This window comes from Parus major, chromosome 8 (assembly GCF_001522545.3).
Source record: "Parus major isolate Abel chromosome 8, Parus_major1.1, whole genome shotgun sequence".
Lineage (NCBI taxonomy): Eukaryota > Metazoa > Chordata > Aves > Passeriformes > Paridae > Parus > Parus major.
In genome coordinates this window covers 369,199-392,960 of record NC_031777.1, presented here as the reverse complement: position 1 = coordinate 392,960, position 23,762 = coordinate 369,199, and the positions used below count along the sequence as shown (strand labels likewise).

The 23,762-nt window shown below is 49.8% G+C and overlaps 2 protein-coding genes across 11 annotated transcripts in view; one reads left to right on the top strand and one right to left on the bottom strand.

Annotated features, from left to right (window-relative positions):
- Nucleotides 1-485: 485 nt before the first annotated feature.
- On the bottom strand, nt 486-8,307 carry SEC22B (SEC22 homolog B, vesicle trafficking protein). The gene is made up of 5 exons (XM_015636924.3): nt 8,175-8,307; nt 7,838-7,947; nt 3,309-3,469; nt 2,832-2,978; nt 486-2,507 (listed from the first exon to the last, which is right to left on the bottom strand). Exons 1-5 carry the CDS (start codon nt 8,247-8,249, stop codon nt 2,353-2,355), a joined length of 648 nt encoding a protein of 215 aa, XP_015492410.1. The 5' UTR covers nt 8,250-8,307; the 3' UTR covers nt 486-2,352.
- A 275-nt stretch (nt 8,308-8,582) lies between these two features.
- The window catches only part of PACS2 (phosphofurin acidic cluster sorting protein 2), a 75,662-nt gene continuing 60,482 nt past the window's right edge, over nt 8,583-23,762 (top strand). For all 10 annotated transcript variants that reach the window (XM_015636612.2, XM_015636606.2, XM_015636605.2 and 7 more), the window contains exon 1: nt 8,583-8,742. In XM_015636612.2, coding sequence (XP_015492098.1) covers nt 8,615-8,742 — 128 coding nt within the window. In that variant the 5' untranslated portion in view covers nt 8,583-8,614. The remainder of the gene's footprint in view (nt 8,743-23,762) is intronic.

Sequence of the window (23,762 nt, the reverse complement as noted above, 5' to 3'; positions counted from 1 at the left end):
GCAGCAGCAGCAGCAGCAGCAGCAGCACCCCACTCTCCTCGGGGGATCCAAAACGGGCTCCGTGCTCGGAACGCAGCGAGGAAATTGCTCTTAAGGGCGCCGAGGACTCCTCGCCTGGCGGCAGCCGCAGCTCCGTGCCCGGCTCACACTGAGGACACACACCCCATTCTCTCCCAGGCTGAGCTGCTGCTCCAGCTGCCCCCACGAACAGCACGGCCACAACATCCCCGTAAATTCCCACCCGCGCCCAGAGGCTGCCTGCGACAGGCAGAGATGGGGCAGCAGGGAGAGAGCCCTGCCAGAACCAGAGTTCAGCTTCTCCAGCAGAAAATGGTCAGGATCGCGTCTTTCAACTAGTTCCGCCTCCCAAAGGGAATCCTTATCCCAGCTGGCTCCATCTATGGGCTCTTCACCCTCTTGTGGGAGGAAGGAAAGCAGCCCCAGGGTCACAGGAAGCAGACACAGGACGCTCCAGGCCGCAGAGGGGATTTTTCAGAAGCATTTATTTCACTGCTGACACGGGGGCTGCAGGAGGCAGCTGCTCCCCCGTGCTGCAGAAACATCACCCCCCCTCAGCCACAACAATCCACGGACGGGCGGTGTCTGAACGGTGAGACCTTCCAGCACCTACATCACACACACCTACAGCACTGGGACATTCACCTGCTAGGGACACCACTTCAAAGGACTTAAAATAACGATAATAATTATAATAAAGCAGCCTACAAAGTAACACTTAGAGGCATCATGCAGAAACCGGATTACTTTAGCTCAGATTTGCTGGGTTCATCGGTGGATGAGTGCTGACTGCATTCTGCCAGTCCAACGAGGTGCCAAGCTGGGGAGCATTCCCAGACAGCACAACAGCTGTGCTTCCCCAGCCAGTGGCAGGAAACACTTCCAGGTCACAGTTTATACATCCAGAACTGCACGAGGTTATGTGCTTGTAAAAGGTGCTGGGAAGTCCTGACACCTCCTTCTGTCACACCACCTGCTTCCTCTACCAAGTGGCAGACACTCGAGTGCAGCAGAGCTGCGGGGTTTCTTCTTTTTCTCTCTCTCCTTTTTTTTTTTTTTCCCTAATAAAACCAAAATCTGACTGCTAAAATGTTATTCTTAGCACAGGTGGACCAAAAACAATTATTAAAAACAAAAATAATCACATTACACTGGTGATATAGAGATTGGCCCATAAGAAAGAAGAAGCTCTATACTATTGCCCCATAATGAGTTTTTCTTCACCTACAGTTTCAGCTTCCCAAGTGAGGTAGGGAGAAGGTGACCACGGGTAAAAGAGGTTGTGTTTCCAAAGGATTCCACTGTTTTAAAGTTATCCTAATCCTTCATGTAAAGTTAAAGTGTTCTTTAAAGAAACACTGCCTTTTCTTCACAACAACATTCAGAGTTTTGGTTTTTTGGTTGTTTTGGGTGAGGAAAAGAGGGAGAAAGAAAACAAGGATCCCAGAGATGAAATGCTGGCAGTTTTGACACATTTCAGAAAGAAAGCACAGTTACAAAAAGGAAGGAAATAATGTAGTGAATCTGCAGCTAGAAGGGAAAAATAGAGAGTGCTGACATAGTTTGCACTGTGCCCATTACAACAGCAATGAATTACACACCCCGTTCATGTGGAAACATACTGTCACACACAGCTGTCAGGAGAGGGAGAGTGGACACTTAGAAACCTGGTGCTTAATTTTGCAGGAACCAGTCAATACAGAAGCCTCCCACTGCCCCTCCTAGTACTGGACAGAATGTATCTTAAGGCATAGTTTAACATCCATTTCTTCCTAAAGCAATTTAAAGTGTAACAAGCCAGGATGTCAGACACAGAACACTCAACAGGTATTCTGACAGAGGTGAAAGCTGGTTTATGTACAGTGAAATATTTACCTTCAAACGGGGGAGTCTTGAAAAAGAAAAAAAGAAAAATAACTGCAGACCCAGATTCTAAAAAAGCAAACATTACCAACACAAGGAATGTTCATTAGAGTCCAGTTCCCACTAGAGCTACTCAACAGGAGGATGTACAATGTGATTATGCTAAACAGCACTGATTGACTGTTCCCAGAGTGCCCCAGGAGGGGGAAGAACCTTGGGAGGCCAAACTCTGCAGTATCCTAGTGCAAACTGCCTCAGAGGAAAAGCCTGCAGTCAACAACAAGCCTTTACACCAACTGTTAGGCTCCACTAAGAGATGCAGTAGCCAGGTGGTGCCACCCAACAGCTCCAGGACACTCCTGCGAAGGTGATGGTCCTGTGTGGATTCTAATGCACATCCCCCATGAGCAGTGTCCTGCACACATCCACCTGCCAGGCTACTGGCTTTCCCTCCTCCACGGCTGGGCGGGCTCACAGCCACCAGAACCTCACATAGACAATCAGCATGATGAAGAACACGGCTACGGCCGCCAGCTTGGCGTACGTGGAGCGCATGTTCAGGTACTTGGCGTCCTGCCGGTACTTCTTGGACAAACTGGACAAGTTGTTGGCCTTGGAATCAAGAGCTGCCAAAGGGAAAAGGGGAGAGGAGTTAGGATTAACTGACTGTTCCCCAAATGTTACATAAAGTGTACAAGTTTCTCTGTGGCTGGTGCCTCCCTGCCGTGCTCCAGGGCTATTCCTGGTGGGATGAGAGCCCCCCTGAGCTGAGAGGCGCTGCTCTCTCCCCACAGAAGCACCAGATGTTTCAGGATCCAGCTGTTCCAGCTGAAACACCCACTGGCTTCACTGCTTTTCTCAGCAGGGTGAAGCCTTTCCCCCCAGACACTCTGCCCACACAGCTGTCCAAGGAGACAGAAGTGTGAGCAAACACTGGCCATCCCCAGTACCTGACAGGGCCTCTCCTCGCTGCAGGACCTCCTCGATGTTGGCCACCATAATCCTCTGCACATCTTGCAGCTCTGTGTTGATGGAGCCCAGGTTCCTCCTCGCCCGGCTATCGATGTAGAGCTTCTTGGTTTTCTGGATGTAGGTGTCTGGAAGGAGACAGGGCTGTCAGGGGGAGTCTCACCCAGCACAGAGCTCCTGGCTGCAGGAGGAGGGGGAGCACTGCTGAGACAGCCAGAAGGACTACATGCAAATATTCACTGGAGTGAGGCCAAGAGACTAAAAGCAGGAAATCTGAATCTAAGGACATGTACCATTCCCCTAGCACTTCTCAGCTCTCCTGCTCACAACACCCATGTCTCGAGCACCAAGAAGAATTTGAGCTGTCAGTTCAACAGGACAAGCTGCAGAGAATCCCGTGGCTGCTGCTCCCTCCCAGCAAGAAGTTCCCTGACTAGCCACAGGGAGAGGGGCCTCACCAAATTCAATGAAGGAATAGGGCCTGGACACTGTGGGAACCTTCTTGCCATGCTGCTCATCAAACTCTGAGTGTAAGTCCTCCAGGTATGCAAAGGCCAGTTTCTTGGGGAATCCAGCTTCACACAGGACCAGGTAACACACTCCTTTCTCGATGATGTAGCTAAAAGAATGGCAGAGAGCACCAATCAATCAATCAATCAATCAGTTTTGAACCTGTCCTGTCAAACACCACCCTGCACACCTTTATTCCTATGAGGCAATGAGAACTGGGCACAAGAACTTCTGGTTTTCTACATCTGGATCAAGTGTAAACCTTTCTGCAAAGCAATGGCTTAACTTTTCTTCAGCCAAAATAAATTTTCTTGTAGCCTCAGACCCTACACCCATGCCAACAGTCTTGGGCTTTGACTTCAGTTGAACAAAAGCTGGCCTGTGAATACCATTAGCTTCACAAAATACCAGCAACAAGAGTTGTAGTTTTGGAGTATAGAAGAGAGGACACCCTGCAGGCAGGAGGAGGGGAGCACAGGAAAGTTTGCCAGCAGAGCAGAGGGGAAGGTGGCCAACACATCCCTAACTGGCAGCACAAGTACCTGAGACCCACAAATGGGAAGTTGAAGCACTGAGGTGAGGAGACACGCACAGGAATTGGTCTCAGCGTGCTGGGGAGTCACCCAGTGACTGCCAGCTGTCCCTCTCCATTTCAGAGGGCTGGGTATCCCCTTCCTCCACCACCAGCAGCCTGGAGGGGAGTTGGAGGGGTGCTGCTACGCACATGCATCACCACAGGGGCAGCTGGGGAGCGGTGCTGGTGCTGGATGGGTTCTGATGACCTCCCAGGCTCGCCATGGGTAGGTGTGACCATGCCAGCAGTTCTCCAAGGTGAGGAGCTCCAAAGCACACACCTGCTGCTGGGTAAAGCTGCTTGCTGTGCCCCCCAGCTGAGGGCACATGGGTCCTCTTCTCACCCCAGCACCAACCTGGAGATGATTTAGGCTTCACTCTTCTGCTCCACATTCCCAACTGAATCTTCCTCCTCGCTCAGCCAATATAAAAATAAAGGCTACAATACTCCCACCAAAACCAAGGGGGTGGAGACAGTAAACAGCCCTGTAAACACTTTTGAATGCTTATCTGTATTCCTCAGGGTGGAGTGTGAATGCTACTTTTAGGTTACCTTCCTTTGACTTTCTGAGTAATGCCATTAAGCATTAGTCTGGTTAGCATAAAGATTAGCGGTGTATTAAAGAAATGATCCAGGTCCTGAGGGCACCACAGTAAAATAAGCAGCTTAAAATTTTGTTAATAAACACAATCAGGCTTACAAAACAACTTCCCCCCCTCCCCAGTGTTTTTCCAGACACCCCACCAGGGCCATGTCCTTTAAAGCAGCCATCCTCACCTTGTTCCTGGGCTCAGCAGGATCCATTTCTCCTGTCTCTCTATGGTCTGTGTGTGAACCCTGGCAGCCTTCAATCAACAACTGCTTCACCCCAACCAATAGCAAGAAACTCCAGCTGCCATAATCCGTTCCACAGCACATCCCCACGTGCCCATGGCCTTTGTTCCTTTTTGTGTTCCTCAGCTTAGACTGCATCAGTGCCCAGATTAATCCTACACTACATCATCAAGCCTCTGTTCTTCCCTTACCCATGGAGACCTGCTTGCCACATTGGGGTTGCTACAGATCATCACCCAGAGCTTGATTTAACCACTGCCACGACGAGCAAGACTTGAGCAAATCTTTTGAGGCGAGGAGAAGCAGTGCCAGAAGGGAATTCTGACAGCACAGCTGGAGCAGCACTCTCCAGGTGAGAGCACTCTGAGGAACAGGTCCCATCAGCACAGGTCTGTTTATCTCTGCCTGGGCCACCTGGTCCTGCCTGGAGCTCTTCAGCTGCATTTCCCACTTCCTTCTCCCTGGTGTGATATTCAGTGTGTTGGATTTAAAGTTGGTCTGTCAGCACCACAGAGAGTGAGCTCACCTCACTTTGCCCCCGATTCAGATAATTTTGTCGACCTCAGACCAGAGCTGCTGCACAGCTGGGCTCCTCAGTTTTATACTCTGTGTGCACCTCCAAGCCTCAGCACAGCACCTGCCTGCACGTCCACACACAGGGGGCAGATGTGGCCATTTGCCACTGTTAGCTCTGCAGAGTGCAGCCAGCAGGTTCCTTGTAATCATGTTGCACATTTTAAGAGAGAAAAGCTTTATCCCAGTAACAGTAGCAAAGGCCAAGGCTTGCTGTTAAATGACAGGTAAGAGTCACTTCAGCCATTCCTCAGCCAAAGGTCACCTGCTCACTGACAGCACAGCAGTCGGTGCTCCTGAACCTGCACAGTCCCCAGTGCTGCTGCTGGAAGGGTGACACAGCTTTTGCAGCTGAAACCTGGGCATAGCATTTGACAGAAATCACCTAAGTGCTCACAATTTACACTTCAAGTTTCAGTAAGGCTCATCTCTGCTTTGAACTGATGAAGCTAAAGATGTTCAACACCACCTCAGCAAGCTCAGCAGTACCCTTGGCCATGCTGCTAACTCCCCCCATGAAATGCTCTGTCCTGCTTTGTGCTGCCCTCAGCAGTCAGAGCTCTGATGTGGCCAGAAAAAGATTGGTTGTGCTGCGTTAACAAGCGGTGTGGTCATCTGTCAGCGTTATTTTAGACTAAATCTCAAATTCCCCCGTCACATCCCCTTCCTGCAGAGGAAAGTTTCTGACCTGAAAGTGTTCTTTCAACACAGGCCCTGCTGTAATGTCCCACCCCAAAGGAGGCAGAAGCAAGTGCTCTGCAGCAGCAGCTGTCAGTGGCCAGCAAAACCTATCCAGGGAGTAACTCAGCCCAGAAGGAGGAACACTCCTGTGCCTGCCTGTCTGCCAGCCAGGTAACCTGGCTGCTCCTTTGAGACAGCTGGCAAAACAGGCCTGCCCAAGCCCTCCCTCCTCGTCACAACTGCTGTCATTACAGCCACCACTAAGAGGCTTTGATTTCCTGGGCAAGTGTTGCTGCCTTCCCAGACATCGCTCTGCTTGCATCATGGAAGTAACTCAAGAAGGGATTTACTGGCACCTACACAGGCTCTTTCCCAAGAATTCACTGCTAGGCAGAGCTGCACCCATGCTGTGCCAAGGGGACACTCAGAAACCAGGGAGTTTTTAAATTCTGTGAAGATTTAGCTTGTAGAAAAAAAACCAAGAGCAGCCCTTAGCACTTAACTCCAGCAACAGCATCCCAATCCAACAGGAGATAAGGGACAATCAGGGCCATCCTTTGGCAACTCTAGCTCCCTATCAAAGGCAACCAGAAGCCCAGAGAGAAGATTTTTTTCAAAATCCTGTCACAGTTAGCATATGTAAGACAACCACAAGAAAAGCATCCCTCAGAACCTCACGGCTTTTACCAAAGATTGCCCACCCAAAAAGCTCCCACTGCCATCTCTTCACGTCGCTGAATCTCTGAGGGAAGGGACGGGGTGGGAGATTTGCTAAAGGGCTCTTGGAGCAGAGTCCTGAAACCAACCTTGCCCTGTGTTCAAAGGCCACCTCCCCCTCAGGCAGCCATAAACACACACCCAGGCACCCGGAGTCACCTGGAGCCCAGGGGGATCCTGCTCTGGGAATCCTGGCACATTCCTGCCACAACGACACAACTCTGCTTGCAGACCCCACCCGGCACCCGAGCTTTGAGACTCCCTGCGGGTATTCCTGTCACAGTTCTGGCAGGATCTTGACTAAGTTCTCAAGCATTATTCTGCCAGGTAATGACATGTCAGAGAAAGAAGCATTTCCTTCCTCACACACAAGCTTTCCTGCCTTTCAGGGACTGGCAATTCCCCCTCTGCTCACCTGCCTCTCCACCTGCCCTGCTATTAAGAAATAAGGATGTCTGACCTCTGTAAGATTTCCTTATTTCACATCCATGCTCTCTTGCAGGAATACTACTGGAGAATGCCAAAAGTGCTTTGAAGTCCGGAGTTCCCAAACAGTTTAGGAAATTAATTAAACACGCCCAACAAATCTAGCAAGAATAAGACTGAATTTACTAGATGAGAGGAAGAAGTCTGTCAGATATTAAGACAATAACAATAGAAATAGTCAGAGATGCTCGGTGTGCTGTAATGCACGGAAAGCTGAACTCTCACAGGGCACAGAGAGGACAGTCCTGCACAGGAGGAGCTCACGGTGGCACTGCCAGACTGCCTTCACAAGGACACCTCTCTTTGAAGACAGGAGGCCCAGAAGACGCAGCCAAGGCACAGCAGAGAGCGCAAAGAAACAAAAAAGCAGAAAGGGAACAGAACCTGCATTGTCTGCAGCAAAGGCAGAACAAGGAACCTGGATGAAAACCGAGTGGCAGACACCTGTGCCCAGCAGTGACAGCTCGCACACTGTCCCTTTCCAGCAGGGCTGACCGGCCACCTCTTCCAGGCCTCCCCGTTTCCAGCAATCCCTCACCGGGACCCAGGAGAGCCCTCGGTCACTGCCACGGCAGCGGAGCCGGTACCCCCCGCACCCCTCCCGGTACTCACTGGAAAGCCATGGCTCCTGCCTCCAGGGTGCATCTGGTCGGGGACTGCTCGTTCAGCTTGCGGAAGAGCTGCTTCGCCTGGCTCTGGTACTGCTGCAGGTCGCGGCCTGACTGAGGGGGCAGGGAGGGACAACGGGCTGCTGGGGCGCTACCGGAGCCGCACCGGCCCGACAGCACCGCTGCCTCTGCCCCTCCCGCCCGCCCGCCCGCCCGCCCGCACCGGGAGGCAAACGCTCGTGCCAGAGCCGCGCTGCCGTGTGAGGGGACTGCGCGGGTCCCGCCGGGTCGCCCCCCGCCCGCTCCTCACCGACACGCCGGCCCCACCCCGCCGGCCCCACCTGCTCATCCTCTTGCATGGAGGCGGCGAGGGGGAGCCCGTCCGCCACGCGGGCGATCATCGTGAGCAGCACCATGGTCGCGCCCGCCGCCCGCCCTGCCACGGAGCCGCCCGGAAACTGCCACCGCCGCTTCCGGTGCGCGCCCGCCGCCGCTTCCGCCCGGCCCTGGGAAGCGCGGCGGCCGCGTCTGCGCCTGCGCCACGGCGAGGCCGCGCCCCCTCAGAGCGGCCGCGGCCCCTCCGCGCGGCCACGCCCACGAACCGCGGCCGCGCCCCCTCGGCAGAACCACCCAGCCTCGAGCCCCGCCCCGCCGGTAACCGCGCCCCCGGCCCGCCCCCCGGCCCCGGCCCCGCCCCCCGGCCCCGCCCCGTGACGCGCCCCCGCGGGCGGGGCGGGGCGGCCCGGCGCGGTGGGCGCGCGCCAGGGCGGCGGGCACAGCCATGGCGGCGGCGGCCGAGCGGAGCCGCCTCAGCTTCCCCGGCGGCACCGGGGCCCTGGGGCGGCCCGTGCCTATGAACCTTTTCGCCACCTGGGAGATCGACGGCTCCAGCCCCAGCTGCGTCCCCAGGTAACGGGCGGGCGAGGGCGCGGACCCCACCCCCTTCCCTCGCCGGCTTCGCGGCTGCTCCCTCGACCCTCTTTGCCATCACCTGTGCGGTACTCCCCGCGATCGCAGCGCCCCTTCCCACCCCTCGCCGCTACCGCAGTGACGGGCACGGCTCCTCCCGTCCCTTCCGAGCCTTCTGGGATGGGCGGAGGTGCGACCCTGCCGAGGGTGGGGGGCTGCTGCCGCCCGTGCCAGGTGTGTGCGGGGGTCACCTTCACAGCGAGGGTCCCCCCGAGCCCCCCGGTGTGCCCCTGGCAGGGTTCGGCTCCCCCGGGCGTGCCGCTTTCCCCGGGAAGTGCCCCGCGGGGATGGGCTCGGGGTGCGCATCCCTTTCTCCCGGGATGGTTTTTCTCCCCGTCTGCTCTGTGTCCCCGCCTCTGCCGTGTGTAAACACACGGCCGTTCCCCTTGCACGGCAGGCATTCCTCTTAGTTTTTATGTATTTTGCGCTCTTACAAGCCCGCCTCAGAACAGAACGCCTATGAGGATTTGAACGTGCCGGAGACAAATCTTTGAGGCGCTTCTCTTTCTCTTTTGTTTTGCTTTAAACGAGGACGTAGCGAGCGAGCAGAAAGGGAGCAGAGTCATCAGGCTGACCTGGCAGGAACGTAAAGCTCTGCAAGCTTTACAAAGCCCCCCAAATCCCTCTGTCTTCTGCGCCATCCAGAGAGCAGGTTGGACTTGGTGGCCGTGCCCCTGTATTGCAGGGACCAGAACTATCCCGGTATAAACACTGCCCACAGTCATGGGCAGGAAGACAGAAGGGGTAGAAGCAATCCTGAGTCCTGCAATTGCAGGCTATCTTGGTTTATAGCAGCTTATCTGTGCTAGCGGCGCTTCGGGCAGCAACTTTTATAGCTTGTGTCTCGTTCAGCCTTTCTTTTCTGCAATGGGAGATCTTGGGAAGGGTCTGGCACCCGGGGGAATGTTCCCCTCTTCAAGGAGTGCTGTGGGAGTTGTCGCCTGGATGGGAATAGCTGGAGGAGCAGTTGGTGCTTTTTCGTTTTCTGCACTAGACGAGCAAGCGTCCCTGCTCCTGGGGGTTGGACTTCAATGGTCTCTAAGGTCCCTTCCAACCCAAAGCACTCCGTGTGGTTCCAGTGTGATTGGCATTGTCCCTGCTGTGCAGAGGGACTGCTCTGGAAACGATTCTCTCCATTGCACCCTTTACTACAGGAAAGCAGCTGGGTTTCCATCCCCTCCAGCCTTGTAACAGTGGCTGTTAAACAAATAAAAGCCCAAGTGTCTGACACTGTCAAGGACTTTTCGTTCTGCATTATCATTTATGCTGATACTCGCAGATCTGCAAACGAGCTCACAACATAGCCTGCTTGTTTGCAAATCTGTGGATGACCAGAAAATGCAGTGCAAGGACACTGACCCTGCCTCGATGTGGTAGGGGGTGGGGAGCACAGGCGTGGGTCCTGGGTGCTGGAATTGTGGTGGGCAGCAGATTGGAGGAGCTTGTTGAGATGCCTGGAGGAATGTGGGGAATGCAAAGCACATGTGGCTATCTGGGCAGGTGGGACAGATCTGGGGTTTGAGGGGGAAAGCCTGGAATTGCTGAAGCAAGCTGTGAAGCAGGGGATGATGAAGTGCTCGGAAAGCCTCCCTGAGGCATTGGTGGAAGAACTCTGGGGCATTTGGGACCTTGTAGGAACAAAGCTTTTGGCTGAGGGAGTTTGCGTGTAGCGGTGGCTCCCTCTGCTCTCAGCCCTGCTGTTGCCATTACCTTTGCTTGCTCCTCCTGGCTGCTCTTTTTCCCTGGAGCCAGGGGGATAAGCAGCCATCCAGCTGCTGCATCTCCTACCAGCCCTATGAGCCTGTCTTTCCACAGGTGTGGAGTTTTCTGCTGGACATGGAGTGTCCCCATGGGCTGGGCACAGCGTGTGGCAGGGCTGCAGGTGTAGCTGTGGGTGCCAGGTGGGTTTTGTTAACCCAGAGTGAGCTCAGGAGCAGCTGAGGTTGCAGGTTCTGCAGGGATATTGGTCCTGTGGCATGGGGAGGTGTGTGCTGCTGTTTCTAATCACTGATCATCACGCTTTGCATTTCATTACAGTCTTTGCAACAGATCTTTCTGTCAGAGAAAGCAGGAGCTTGAAAACCTTTAAGTTATGCCACTGCCTTTTAAGTTCATATTGTAATGGTTTTTACTTTGGCACAATGACATTTCAGATTCTTTTATCTTAAAGCAAGGGATACTGGAATGAAATCTTCTGCGTGGGAAACCATATCCCAAGTGAGCCTGTTGTCCCAGCAAATGTCTGTTGGGACATGAGAGGAGGATGTGGAGGAGAGTGGGCCTTGGTGTGTGGTCAGACACTGTGGAACTGCCTTGGTCTCTTGAGATTTTCACCAGTTCCCTTCTGGGTTTCTGTTGGCAGGACAGGCTTTCCAAGCGGAGAAGAGATTTGAAGTTGGCACAAAGTCAGAAGATTCGCGAAGAGGAGCGCGTGTCTGGGGAGGGAATGTTGCTTCCTTCCCTTTGCTTTATTTGGTTCCATAAATCTTAGCCCGTTTCTGAGGTGTTTCTCCTACCTGGAGCAGGAGGGGCTGGGTGGAAGCAGTGCCTGCAGTGTCTGTGCCTGCTCTGCTCTAAGTTGTGAGGTGGAGTGGCTTGTGTGGATGTGTGGGTGCTTCCCTGAGAGCCCAGCTGTGGGAGGGACATCTCGAGAGCACTGCTCTTCAACACACTCTGGTGGGTCATTTACTCAAAGTCCATTCAGCTTGGGTGGGGTGTCAGCAATATCTGGAAGGCTGCCTTGGTGCATCCAAGGAGTTTCCTTGTGTGACAAGGCTGTGGCTAAACTTAAGGAAGAATAAGTAGTTAAGAGTCACGGTGCTGTTCTGCAGTTGTGTGCTTAGTGTGAAACGTGAGGTGGTGTTTTGCATTTGTTCTGGCTTCTCTTACTCCTCTGCCATCTGCAGAAATGATTTTATGATTTGTTCTTCAGCACACGTAGCTCCTGGGAGGTTTGACCATAGCGCTTCTGAAATGCAGCTACTTTCTTTTAGTCATCCCAGAAATGTGACTCAAAATGTCTCACTTATCTGGGCGTATCCAGTGCATACCAGAAGGGAGAGATGCCTACCTTCTCTGAAAGACCTTCCTTTGAGCAAGATCACATTACAAAAAATTCTCCCTACCACCTGTAAACACTGAGAGTGATCTTCTTGCTGCATGGCAGCAAGAGAATCAACACCTTTTCCTCTCATTTTCCCTGTGCTGAGCGAGTGGAAGTAAGAATTGTTCTGTGGATTTTGGTGTTGGCTTTTTTAGCTTCCAGTCTTTTTGATGAATCTGTGGGTGTGAATGGCAGGATACAGTACTGTGCTATGTTGAAGTAGCCTCATGAGGAGATGGCACCATGTAGAGGTTGTCCAGAGGAAAGTTTTGTAGAAAGGGTCTGCTGAAGCAAGAGAAGGCAGAAATAGCCACTGATCCCATCTGGAGTAGTTTTTGTTTCAGGCTGCTGCCTTAACCATCACAAACTTTTACAGGTTGCTGCTAAGCTTTGAGCTGTGAAGTGGATTGAGACCAAAGTGGATGTGGAGCAGGTGTGACCCAGTGTCCCTGGGGGATCTGGAGGAAGAAGCCAGTGGAACAGACCAGTGAAAGGGCAGTGCTGGAGGTCTGGGGTTGTCAGCTGGGTGCTGCCTGAGCATTTCATGTGCTGGCTCAGCTCTGTGGCTTGCCTGCTGGGTGAGGAAATGCAGAGGGGTTCCACACACATCCCCTGCACTCACAGGAGGCTGGGGGTGCAGGGATGGGACTGGTCAGTGCCATGCAGCACTGGGACATTCACACCAGCACTGATACACACATCCCCAGGGGCAATGGAAACTGGTGGGGTGAGATTTCGGATCCAGGGCAGCTGAGTGGATCCTAACAGTGACATCCCCAGGGGCAATGGAAACTGGGGGGGTGAGATTTTGGATCCAGGGCAGCTGAGTGGATCCTAACAGTGTGCTTGTGCCCCCAGGCTGTGTGCTCCTCTCTCTCTGCCAGCTCCCATCTTCTGCCACTGACCTATCTGGCTGTCTGCTTCCTGGGGGATAATGAGTTGCAGAGGGCTCTGTGAGCACGTAAAGGTGGCAGCAGCACAGATGTGTGACAGGAGGGACACAGTGAGGAACTGCTGGGGCCTGGAGCTGCTCCAGCAATCTGCAGTTTTGCACCCATGAGTGGTAATTCCCTCTGCTGGCAGAGTGTTGAGGGGCTTGTGACCTGTGTGAAGTCCACAGCTGACTCTTCCCCGTGAGGATTTGCCACAAATTCACTCGGAAGTGGAACATTTTGCCCCTTGGTGTGAAGGATTTGTGTGCCTACGCTGGGAATAGGAACTTCTCTTGGCCAGCAAGAGTGTGTTCTGACCTGGCTTGAGCAATGCCAACTGTGCATCACATCATCAGAGAAAGGTGAACAACTTGCTAGAGTGATAATCGTGATCGGGTGATGCTACGTAATTAAAAGCATTGATTAATTCAGGTAGGGAGAGATGTTACTTTAAATGTATCTTAACCTTCTATTCTATATGTCAGTATGCTAACATTCAGGAGGGAACTCTTCCTGGTTAGGATAACTGCTGGCACATTCATTGGAGCTGACAATAGATTTTTCAGTACATTTAGAACTAGGAAAATGTCTAATTACTCAGATGACTAGGTACATTTCAGAAGTGCTTATTTGGAGGCTTTGTTTTGACTTTGTTTGAAGAGCATGAAATGCCTAACATTTTACCTCGGAAGGAAGTTGAATACAAATGAGGGCAGAGGACAGGCTTTAAAAATATCACTGAGGTGATGCTGAATGTGTGAGGTGCTGAGGAAAAACACAACTGAGCAGTGGAGATAAATTGCCTGGAGTAAAGCTCAGTGGCCAGAACCAACCCTTCTTCTTGGAGCTAGAACTTCCTATTTCTCCTCCATAGTCTTTGGGGGAGAGATCAAACCCCAGTGATCCCTGAGTGTTCCCCATGTAAATGCCATCACTATGTATGATTCTGCTGAATGTAATTTGGATGTTTGTATTTTTCAGTGGAAGCCTTCTGTCTAGAGGCTGAGTGCTTTGTTAGAGTCAGAGTTGCACTGAGACCTGTTTTGAGTAATTTTTTAAGGTGGAGCTTGTGCATGTCAAGAACAGCTCTGAAACAGCTTAAAATCTCAAAGCTGCTTGCCAAAGTCTGTGGATGGGATTTTTCATGGTTTTTACCTCGATGCTTTGTGCATGCCCAGTGCAGAAGGATGGTGGGAGTGGGAGGAATGGGCTGCTCTTTTGAAAGGCCTCTTTCCTTGCCTTCCACCAGGTGAGGGTGCCCAAAGGATCTTCCCCTCGTGTCCCTTGGCAGGTGTGGCCTGTGCCCCTGCAGCTGCTTGCCCAGGAAATAAAAGCTCTTGTCCAATGGAGCTGTTGATGCTCCACCTTTCATCAGCTCCGAGCAGGCAGGCGATTTCTGTGGCAAGCTTGTGGCTGTATCAAATTGGCTATGAAATGATTTGCATAATAGATTAATCAACCAGCAACAAAACATCCCTCTTTTCTGCCAAGAAAAGAAAAGCAACAACTCAGCTGTTACAAGAGGCCATTATGTTCCTTGCAACCCTTAATCTTTCTTTCTTTCCAAGAGAGCTCCGTGTTTTGGCCTCACGCAGGAAGCTGGCCTGCTCACTGCCTTTATTTGCGTCACATCTTGGCAGCTTTTTCCAATTCTTTTGGGCCAAATTTTGCCACCGTTATGGTGACCTTCTAGGGAGGGTATTTCCTATGGAACCGGTGGCCAGCTGCCAGACAATTCTGTGTTACCAGCTCCTCTGTTAGCCTTTGCCTTTCCATTGAAATTCCTCTGGGCCCCTTGAGCTCCTTCAGAATTGACCCATTTCCTTGGGAAGTAGGGGAGCAGGGGAATAAGGGGCAGCAAGTCACCTCAGCACATAGCTGTGAGTGGGGAGCTGGTCACTGTGTTTCATTTCTCCTGTGTTTCTACCTCCATGTAAGCCAGCAGAACGGATCTCCTAAGCTGCACGGTCCTCCTGCTGCTCCAGATGTGACATCTGCGTGTCCTTGCCCGGCTCAAGGATGCCCAATCAGTGTTGGGGGAGTTCTCAGTCCGAGTGGATCCTAACGTGCAGATGATAAGAGGCTTAACTGGCTAATTGAATGTGATAGCGTGAAGCTTCTCTCATGGTGAGGTTTAATTGGATTATGATACTGTACAGTGATGTGGAGCCTTGCAGGGCATGCAGCCAGCTTCACAGGGAGAGAGTGGATCCTTGCTAATCACTCATTTGTTTAAAATAATGAATTGCCTAGAGAGCTCTGATGGGCGTGCTCTGCTTGCTGCAGCCACTATCCCTGGAGAGGGGATCCCTAAAAAGCCAGGGGCTACCACACATGTAGACCCTGTCCTTGGGTTGCTGCAGCTCTAGAGGAGGGTCTCCAGGTGAGGAAGAGACGAGCACCTTTTGCTTGGGAAAGCAGATGTTGTGTGCTGCAGTCTGGAACGTGTTTCCTCCTCTAGAACCTCTTCAGCCTCTCCCACAGAGCTTTCTGTGGCTGTGTGGCTTGTCACAAGCTGTGCCTCTCTTTTGAGGTGGCCTGCCTGTTCCTTCTCGTCTAGCAGCTGCCAGGCTGCCTTCCAGCATGCTTACTTGCAGGGCAATAACTATTTTTGATCGGGAGCTCAAATGCTTCCCCTGCTCCAGCGGGAAAGCAATCTAATTTTTAAAGTCTGCAGCAAAAGTAAACCTGAGAGCAGCTTTTGTAGGCTGTGAGGTTTGCTTGGAGGAGGCTGTGGTACAAACCAGAGCTGGGCTCTGCAGGCCAGGCAGTGTTCAAGTGCTCACCTGGCTCGGGGGACGTGTGGCAGCACCTGTGTTTTGGGTGTGTGTGCTTTATGAAAGGCACTGAGCTGCTGTTCCTGGGAGTTTTTGCACTGAAAGTAACAGTGTTTGGTTTACCGATGTTTCAAAAGGGTCTGAAATGTGCACGGTTGCTCAGATCTGATTTCAGAAGAGTTGTCAAGGAAAATAGCATTTGTTCTCCTGTAAGTGGATGGATTAGCATAAAATATCAGCTTTGATGCTGTGTGAAGTGTGAAGCTCCTCATCCATAGCCTTTGTACTGGTTTGGAGAGTTAACTGTTTGTCTCATCGGTGTTTGAAGGGGCTGGGAGATGTCCCAAGGATGCTGTGTGTCATCTGGGCAGGAGCAGCACCTGGGCACTGCAAGCTTTTGCTGAGCTTGTCCTGTTTCTTGCTGTGGCTCATCCACCCGATCAAATAAATGTGATCACTTTGCTGTTGCTGGGAAATGGCAATTTAGCCACTTTTCCCCCAGTGCTCCAACGTGTGGGACCTCCCTTCCCCAGCTCTAGTCTGGGCTAATGATAAACCCACTCCTCTCTCCTGCTTGTTTGCTTTTTTGGCAGTCAGGTGCTCTGGAGCCTGTGGGAGGAAAGTGAAAGGGAATAGCCAAGGGGGATTGCTGGTGTTTAACCAAAATCTACATAGCTTGCAGGTCCTTCTGGGCCTCGGGGAGGTAGTTGGGTTTGTTCTAAAAAGGAACAAACCTGGTGATCCAGGATGACTTTTATTTTTTGAAGTGTGTGTTGCTGGGTAGAAGTGGAGGTTTGAAGGTGGGAGGCTGTGAAGGAGCAGGGCATGAAGGATATGCCTGTGTGTGCAGGGTGAGGTGAAACACGTTCACTGCTCAACAGCGCACTTCATTTCGCTGTTTAAAATCTTCTGCAAAAGACACTGTCTGCTTTCATCAGATCCCTTTGCTCTGTTGAGCTCAATTGTTCAAAATCTTTTCCTGCTCTTTTTATTTTTCTATAAAGCCTTTGCTGTGCAAGGGCTTGGAGGTGCTCCTCACTGCTGGCAAGTAAACAGCGTGTGCAGGAGAGAGATTTCTAAAGGGATCTTTATCTCTGTGGGAAGGCTGTAAATGGAGACATGGGAAAATCATGGAGCTCATAAGGTGCTTCTGGCCTGTGTTTCAGGGGTTTCTAGCACAGGGCTCTCATTTATGGCCGAAACAAGCCGCAGCTTGCACATGTGCTTGTCTGGTACGTGTTTCCCGACAGGCGCTGGGCCAGATCTAGATATAGAGCAGAGAATAACCCCCATCGGGAGATTCTTAGGAAGCCTTATCTATATATAGTCCATATAAGTCTGTATCTCCTTTCTGCTGAGAGGACAGAGTGCCCGGGGAGCGTGGTTAATGTGGATACGCCCCAGCTTCCGAGAGCCAGGCTGAGATCCACGAGCCTCACGTCTGCCGCATCCTGCGGGCGCTCCCGTGCGTGTCCTGGCTCCGGCCGCGCCGGGTGGCACCGGGGAATTCTCTGCTGAGAGCCCCAGCTGTGCTGTCCGTGCTGTTGTGGCAGGCTGGTGGCCAGCCAGGCTCATCCTCTGCGGGAGCACAGCCATGAGCCAGAGGGAACAGCTGCGGGGCTGGGGCGCGTCCTTGGCGCGGAGCTGCTGGTGCCTGTGCCTTGGGAGCACGCTGCCCTGCTGGGTGCTCTCCTAAAGCCATGAGATCGTAGCTTGGCACTGCCTTGGCATGAAGGAGCTTGTGCAGTTCCCTTCCTTGCAGCTGCTTAGCAGGGTGTTCTGTCAGAGGGACCTGCACGGACGTTCTGCTGCTTTGGGAATGAGAAGCAATTTGCAGCGCTCAGCCCACCTGCAACAAAAGCACAAACAAACAAAACGGTGAGCAGGTGTCTTAGATCAGAGGTGGGAACACACAGTGAGGTGGACAAGGTGCCCTTTCACACAGCAGTGTGGTCTCCTATCAATTTATGATTATGCAGTTTCACCATTAGGATGTCTGAGGCCATTTGCAGCCTTCCTTTCCGTTTAGTACACGACTTTTTCCAGCTGGTGCACCACCAGATTCCATAGCTGTCCTGGCAGCTGCTGAGCTCCAGCCATGGAGCACAGCCTTCTTTCTACTGCAGAGTTTGCTGCCCACTTGGCAGTTGTGCAGTACATCCTGAAATCACAGAAGTGAGAGTCTAGGGAGCTTTATACCAGCTTGAAATGTCAGTGAACAACTCGCGAGGTTCTGTTGGACCAGCTGGAGGCACAGCTTCCTCTTGGGATGCATTTGGCTTTGGGACTGGGGGTCTAGGTGTTCAAAAAGCAAAAACCCCATTTTCTACGCTGGAGACACCGATTCCTTGCTCTTGTAGGGAGCTGGTCTGGTGGTGTAGCTTCTATGAAAGTCACAGGGTTGTTGGAAGACATCTCCTCACACATGATTTTACAAATATAGCAGGATCGCTTGAGGTCACTCAGTCTTGAGTTTCTTCAGGGATTGTAGACTTCAGCTGGAGCTCGATTTGATTGCCTCTGGAGGGGCTGTGCTGAAAATGGGTGTCTGTATTATGGGGTCTAACCTCAGTACAGTCCTGCAAGCTTCCCAGATCCTGTGTGTGCAGCCTTCAGCTTGCTGTGTGTGACAGAGACAGGGACCGTGGTGCTGTGGGCAGCCAGCATCAGGGCTGTCTTCCTACTGTTCCACCTGTGCAGAGCGTGTTTGGGGCTGTAAGACACAATCATTTACCTCTTCTGCCTGCTCACTGAAGAGCTCTCAGGGTTGTACTGTCCTGACACCATCCAGGCACAGGTTAGAGGTGGCTTTTACCTGCTCCTCTGAAGCTTTTTGTAAACCACCCACTTGGGCTGCAGCTTGCCAGCACCTCCTGCCTTGTGCCAGTGCGAGCATTTGGGAGTTCCCATGGAAAAGTGGCTCACCAGGGTGGAGGTTTATTGGGGACAGAGCTGGGCTGTGCTCATTTGGAGCAGTTCTCTGCTGTGCTGTGCATGATGGCCCAAGTGGTTGTGCAGGTGAGGATGGAGCAAGTAACTCAACAGAGTGCTGCACCACGTTTTAATTTCACGAGGAAATGGCCTTGAAGGACTGCGGGAGGAGAGGTGTTTTAGCTCTGTGCTGGAAAGCCTGGGTGGTCCAAAGGCTTGTGTGTGTTCTGCAGCTCGGGGCTGCTCTTATCAGAGCTGCAGAGGTCAGGGTGAAGAGATGGTTGTGGTGGAGGTGGGCTTCCCCTGCTTTGGCTCTGCTGGGAAAAAGGCTCTGGGAGCCGAGTTCTTTGCAGTGAGATGTCAGATAGACACTTTCTAACACGAGTAACCAAAGCTGCTGGAGATTGCTGGGGAGGTAACTGAATCTTTCACACCGATTCTTATGCAAATTGAAACACGTGCTCCTGGATGCTAATGGGACACCTACAAATACAACCGGCTCCATTCAGCACTCAGCATCCGTGCACTGGATCATTAATTGCTTTATATATATATATAAAAATATATATATATCTATATATATAGATATATAATATATATCTATAAAATATTTTATATATTTTTATATAAAATATTTATTATATATGTATATTATTATATATATATTTTATATATAATATATATTATATAATATATATTATTATAAAATATATATTATATATGTATATGTGTATATGTATATACATGTGTGTATGTGTAAATATATGTATATATGTGTGTATATATTATATTTTATATTTTATAATATAATATGTATCTACAAAATATGTACTATATATTATATTTTCTATATTATGACAGATTATAATATATACTATAATTATATGTAGTATATATATTATATATTTTATAATATTTATAACATGTATCTATAAAATATGTATAAATATATATTATATTTTATATATTATGGTAGATTATAATATATAATATAATTATATATAGTATATATTTTATATTTTATAATATTTATAACATGTATCTATAAAATATGTATAAAATATATATTATATTTTATATATTATGGTATATTATAATATACACGATAATTATATATATTATATATATTATATACTATATATATTATAAATATATTATCATATATAGTATATTATTATATACTATAATTATATAATACTATATATTTAGCTAATAATTATGATAGAAATATCTAATAATATGATGTATTATATTTACATATATATATATATTTATATAATAATACATGTATATAGGTATTATTTTTAATCTTTTGTCTGGCTTTATATCCAGCCTTGCAGAGCTGCCTCTGCAGCGGTTTCTCAGTGCTCTCCTTACCTGTACACACAAAATTCCCCTGTAGATTTTGCCTAAGTTGCCTGTGGAGGTTCTGGTGTGTTTGTGGTTGACACTGCTCTGGCTCAGGAGCAAATGAGCCTGAACATTTCAGTGCTCTTTTCCTCGCTGATGTGTTTGGGCTCATTAGAGGTAAATGAAATAACCTTGAGGTCTGCAGGAAATAATTTGGTTAAATAAGTACTTAACACTGACTGCAAATCTGAGTTGATGAGCCCATTAAAAAAAGTATTGTTTTTGGGCTCTAGGGGAAGATGGGTGTCTGCAGCCTCCTGGTGTAGTTTCAAATTCAGGCTTGTTTTTTTTCATGCCTGTGCCACGTGGTAATGGAGCAGTTGGTCAAAACCATGTGGACTTAATTTCTTTAAAGTACAAACAGCTTAGAAATGTTTGTTTATGTACAAAATAATCTGCCAGTGACTGTAAGCATTTCCATGTTTCTGCAAGAAATGAAGGTAATTATATAATCAGCAAAGATTCATATGGCTTAACTTGTCTTCCATCTGGCATTAGTTAAATTGCTGTTTTCATCTGCATGACCTTTCAGGGTGGGGAGAAATGATGAAAATGGAAACCATGGCTGGAAAAGACCTTCCTGGGACATGTAGCCCATGTAAAGGCTGGAACAGGTCCCCTGAACAGCTGCTGAGGGGAGCAGCTCTTCCCCCTCTGCCACGGTCCATGTCACTGGGTGGGTATTTTATGAGCTTTAAAGTGGGTGGTTTGACTTGACTGAGGACTTGCCTGTCCTTCCCCAGTGCTTAAATGTATGGGCAGGCTAACTAGATTAACTCCAGCAGGAAGAGCTTCCTTTTTAAAAGCCAGCTATTGTTAGAGCATCACTTATCATAAATCTATAATCTGCTCTCCTCCCGTTTCCGCTCGTCCTGCTGCTTTACAGTGTGCAGGGTCTGCTCTGAGTTTCTTGGGGCTGTCCTGCAACCTTTCCCCTGTGATCTCTTCCTCTTAGACTGGCAGTTTCCAGCATCAAAAGGATCATTCCAAAACGAGCTCTTTAATGAAAATATACCTGTGTGCTTTCGAAGTGGTAGAAAGTTGATATGCTGCTTTCGCGATCAAGTTGCACCCACTGCCTCAAAATGAAGGATTTGCAAGGAAAGCTGAGAACTGCAAGAACTGGATCATATATATTTCATGTTGCTAGTGGCTTGTTAGGGGCTGAACTCCCTTTTATTTGCTCTTCTACCTCTTCCTTATGCCGTGCCTGAGAGTGTGCCAGAATTAAAGGTGCTCCGATTTCTGTCAGGCTGGAGGGGTCGGTATCTTCTTTCTGCCACGATTCTGCTTTATTTTGCTTAATAGAGCTGAAGACCATTAGTGTAGGCTTTGTCCTTGCCTCACAAACAGACTTTGAGTGTCTCCAGGTACTTGGATAAGCTTTGCCTATTCATGTTCAGTCCCAGTGAGGGTCTGAGACAGCCACTGGCAGATATCAAAGCAGCTCAGAGGATTTTTGCCTCCCACCATGCAGCGTTGCTCAACACTGAGACAAAGCTTTGGTGGCTCCTTACCCTTGGCCCAGGGGGATGTGCCTGAGGATCAGAAGCCTGGATAGTGCTCAGTTCAAGCAAACACACGGAGCATTTCCCAAGGAGAAGGGATTTCAGAGATGGATTTTCTCAGTTCAGCATGCTTCTGTTTTTCTGATACCTAAATGGCAGGTCCTGCTGGGTGTCTTTAAAAAAACGTTTGTAATAAGCTTTTATCATTCATTCAATTGTTTCCTTGTTCCAGGATCATAACCTGAGTGTTGGAGTGGCTGTTTGTGTTCCTGCTGCACCTGCATTCAAGGCCAGCTTTCTGCTGCTGGCCCCTTGCTGTGTGTGCAGTGCAGAGTGCTCAGCTCTGCTCACACCTGCTGATGCGTTTGGACCATGCCTTGTCTGGGTTTGCACACTCAGGTTTGCTCGGCACCATTGCTCTCCTGCAGGTTCCTGATGGCTGCTCTTCCCACCTTTGCACAGTGCTTGGGATTATTCTGGATTAGAAAGTGGCTCCCAGGTGCTGGAGTACAGGAGCTGGGTTTGTGGGTAGGTTTGGCCTGGCCCCACCAATGCCCCAGCCTCCAGTGTTCTGTGCTATTTCCTTCTGCTGCTGGCCCCTGCTGTGGCTTTCAGCCCAAAGCAATGCAGAACAGATGGGAAGAGTGCCTGGTGAACGTGGGTGAAGTTGTGCTGTTCTTCACAAGCCTTCTGGGGAGGCCTGGAAAGGTGCTTTGTATCTTGTGTACTTTTATCTTGTGTAAACAACTCTTGTCAGGAGAGCAAACAGGACTCTTGCTTTGCCAAGCAGCATGCTGGGCACTGGGCAGGTGCTTGTGTGAGGCTGCCACCACAGAAAGCTCTTGGTTCTTGGGTTTACACAACTCTAAAGATCATTTCACTGGGCTTTGCTTTGCTTTGCATCCACTAGGTTGTCATATTTTTCTCTGGTGGTGGTCAGTTTTGCTGATGGTTCATATTTTAGCTGGGAAAAAAATGCCCCTTGTTGGGATTCTGGTATGTCAGTATACAGAAAAAAATGTTGAGTGGGCTGGGAATAGCTTCCAGCAAAGTTGTATCAGTTTCTTGGAGTTCTTTTGTTTGGTAGAAATTCCTTTCTTTTCTCTCCCCCTTCACATCCCCCTGACAGCCCACCTCTTTTCTTCAAGGGCTTGCTGAGGTATAATTCACAATTGAGTGATTGAAGTGAAATATGCACAGCTGCAAATGTGTTTTTAAAATGATGCTTCGTCGTTAAAGCATCTCTGAACAGGTTGGCAGCTTCAGTAGCCATCAGAGTGCAGCAACAAAAAGGATTTTGTTGAAAACGCTGGACTCTGATTTTTATTAAGCTATGAGAATGTGTTGACCACTTGCTACTTTTGAGTGCAGATAGGAAGTATCTGGAGCAGGAGAAATATGTTAGACGTGTCCCTGAGAAAAGGGGATGTTGCTGAGTTTCCCTTTGCTCTCCCCACATTGCTTTGTGGAAATCATACGACAGCTGGAGTACGATAAAAAACAAAAGTTAGAGCAAAATTTTCTTCACATTTGAAGCATCATATCCAGTGTTGAATGCTGCAGCTTTCCTCTGCCTTCCCACTGAATTTTTGCAGCTCTTTCCCTCTTTGGATCCATCAGATGCTTTTGTGATTCCCTACTTTTTCCTGATTCTTGCTTTTTTTTATTTTGTTGTGTGCCAAAGCCCAGGCAGTGGAAGCTGCAGTGTGTTACACTCACAATGGCCTGGGGCTGCCTGAGACTCAAACCTACCAAGATCCAATGTCTGCTTATCAAGAAGGTGAAATGATTTATCAATATCTAGGACAGCTCAGAAGGCTTGAATCAGTTTAGTGGCAGAATTCGGTGCAGTTTAATGTAAACAATTCTCTAATCTCTGAAAATTCAACATTACATCTTGTCTCCCACAGTTCCTGACTCTTGAACAGTGAATTGAGGCTCCTCTAGCTTTTGTTTCTCTGTCCTCTGCCAGCAGACTGCTGCTGCTCCTGCTAAGTCTCCTGGGCCTATCTTGGTTCCAAAATTATCACCACATTTTCCAAGCTATTGCATGAGTAGCTTTGGGCTTTTCTCCTGTGTGTGAATTTGCTCTCCATCAGTTCTCCAAGAGGAGCTGATCTGTGTTTGAGGTGATACATCTGCAAACAGAGGACCCTGCTGAGGATCACCTGTGTCTGCAGTGTTCCTGCTGATTCAGGTGTGAAAACAGAGAATGGATTGGTAATTTGTGATTAGATGAACATTTATGTATGATTATTTAACAAATGATATGCATAACACACAATGTGTTAGTGGAACA

Excerpts from the sequence above, each read along its gene's own strand:
- SEC22B (XM_015636924.3), bottom strand. The coding sequence starts at position 8,249 with ATGGTGCTGCTCACGATGATCGCCCGCGTGGCGGACGGGCTCCCCCTC. Across the intron at positions 7,948-8,174 it reads CCATGCAAGAGGATGAGCAG|TCAGGCCGCGACCTGCAGCA; the intron begins GTGGGGCCGGCG and ends CTGCCCCCTCAG. Across the intron at positions 3,470-7,837 it reads GCAGGAGCCATGGCTTTCCA|CTACATCATCGAGAAAGGAG; the intron begins GTGAGTACCGGG and ends CCATTCTTTTAG.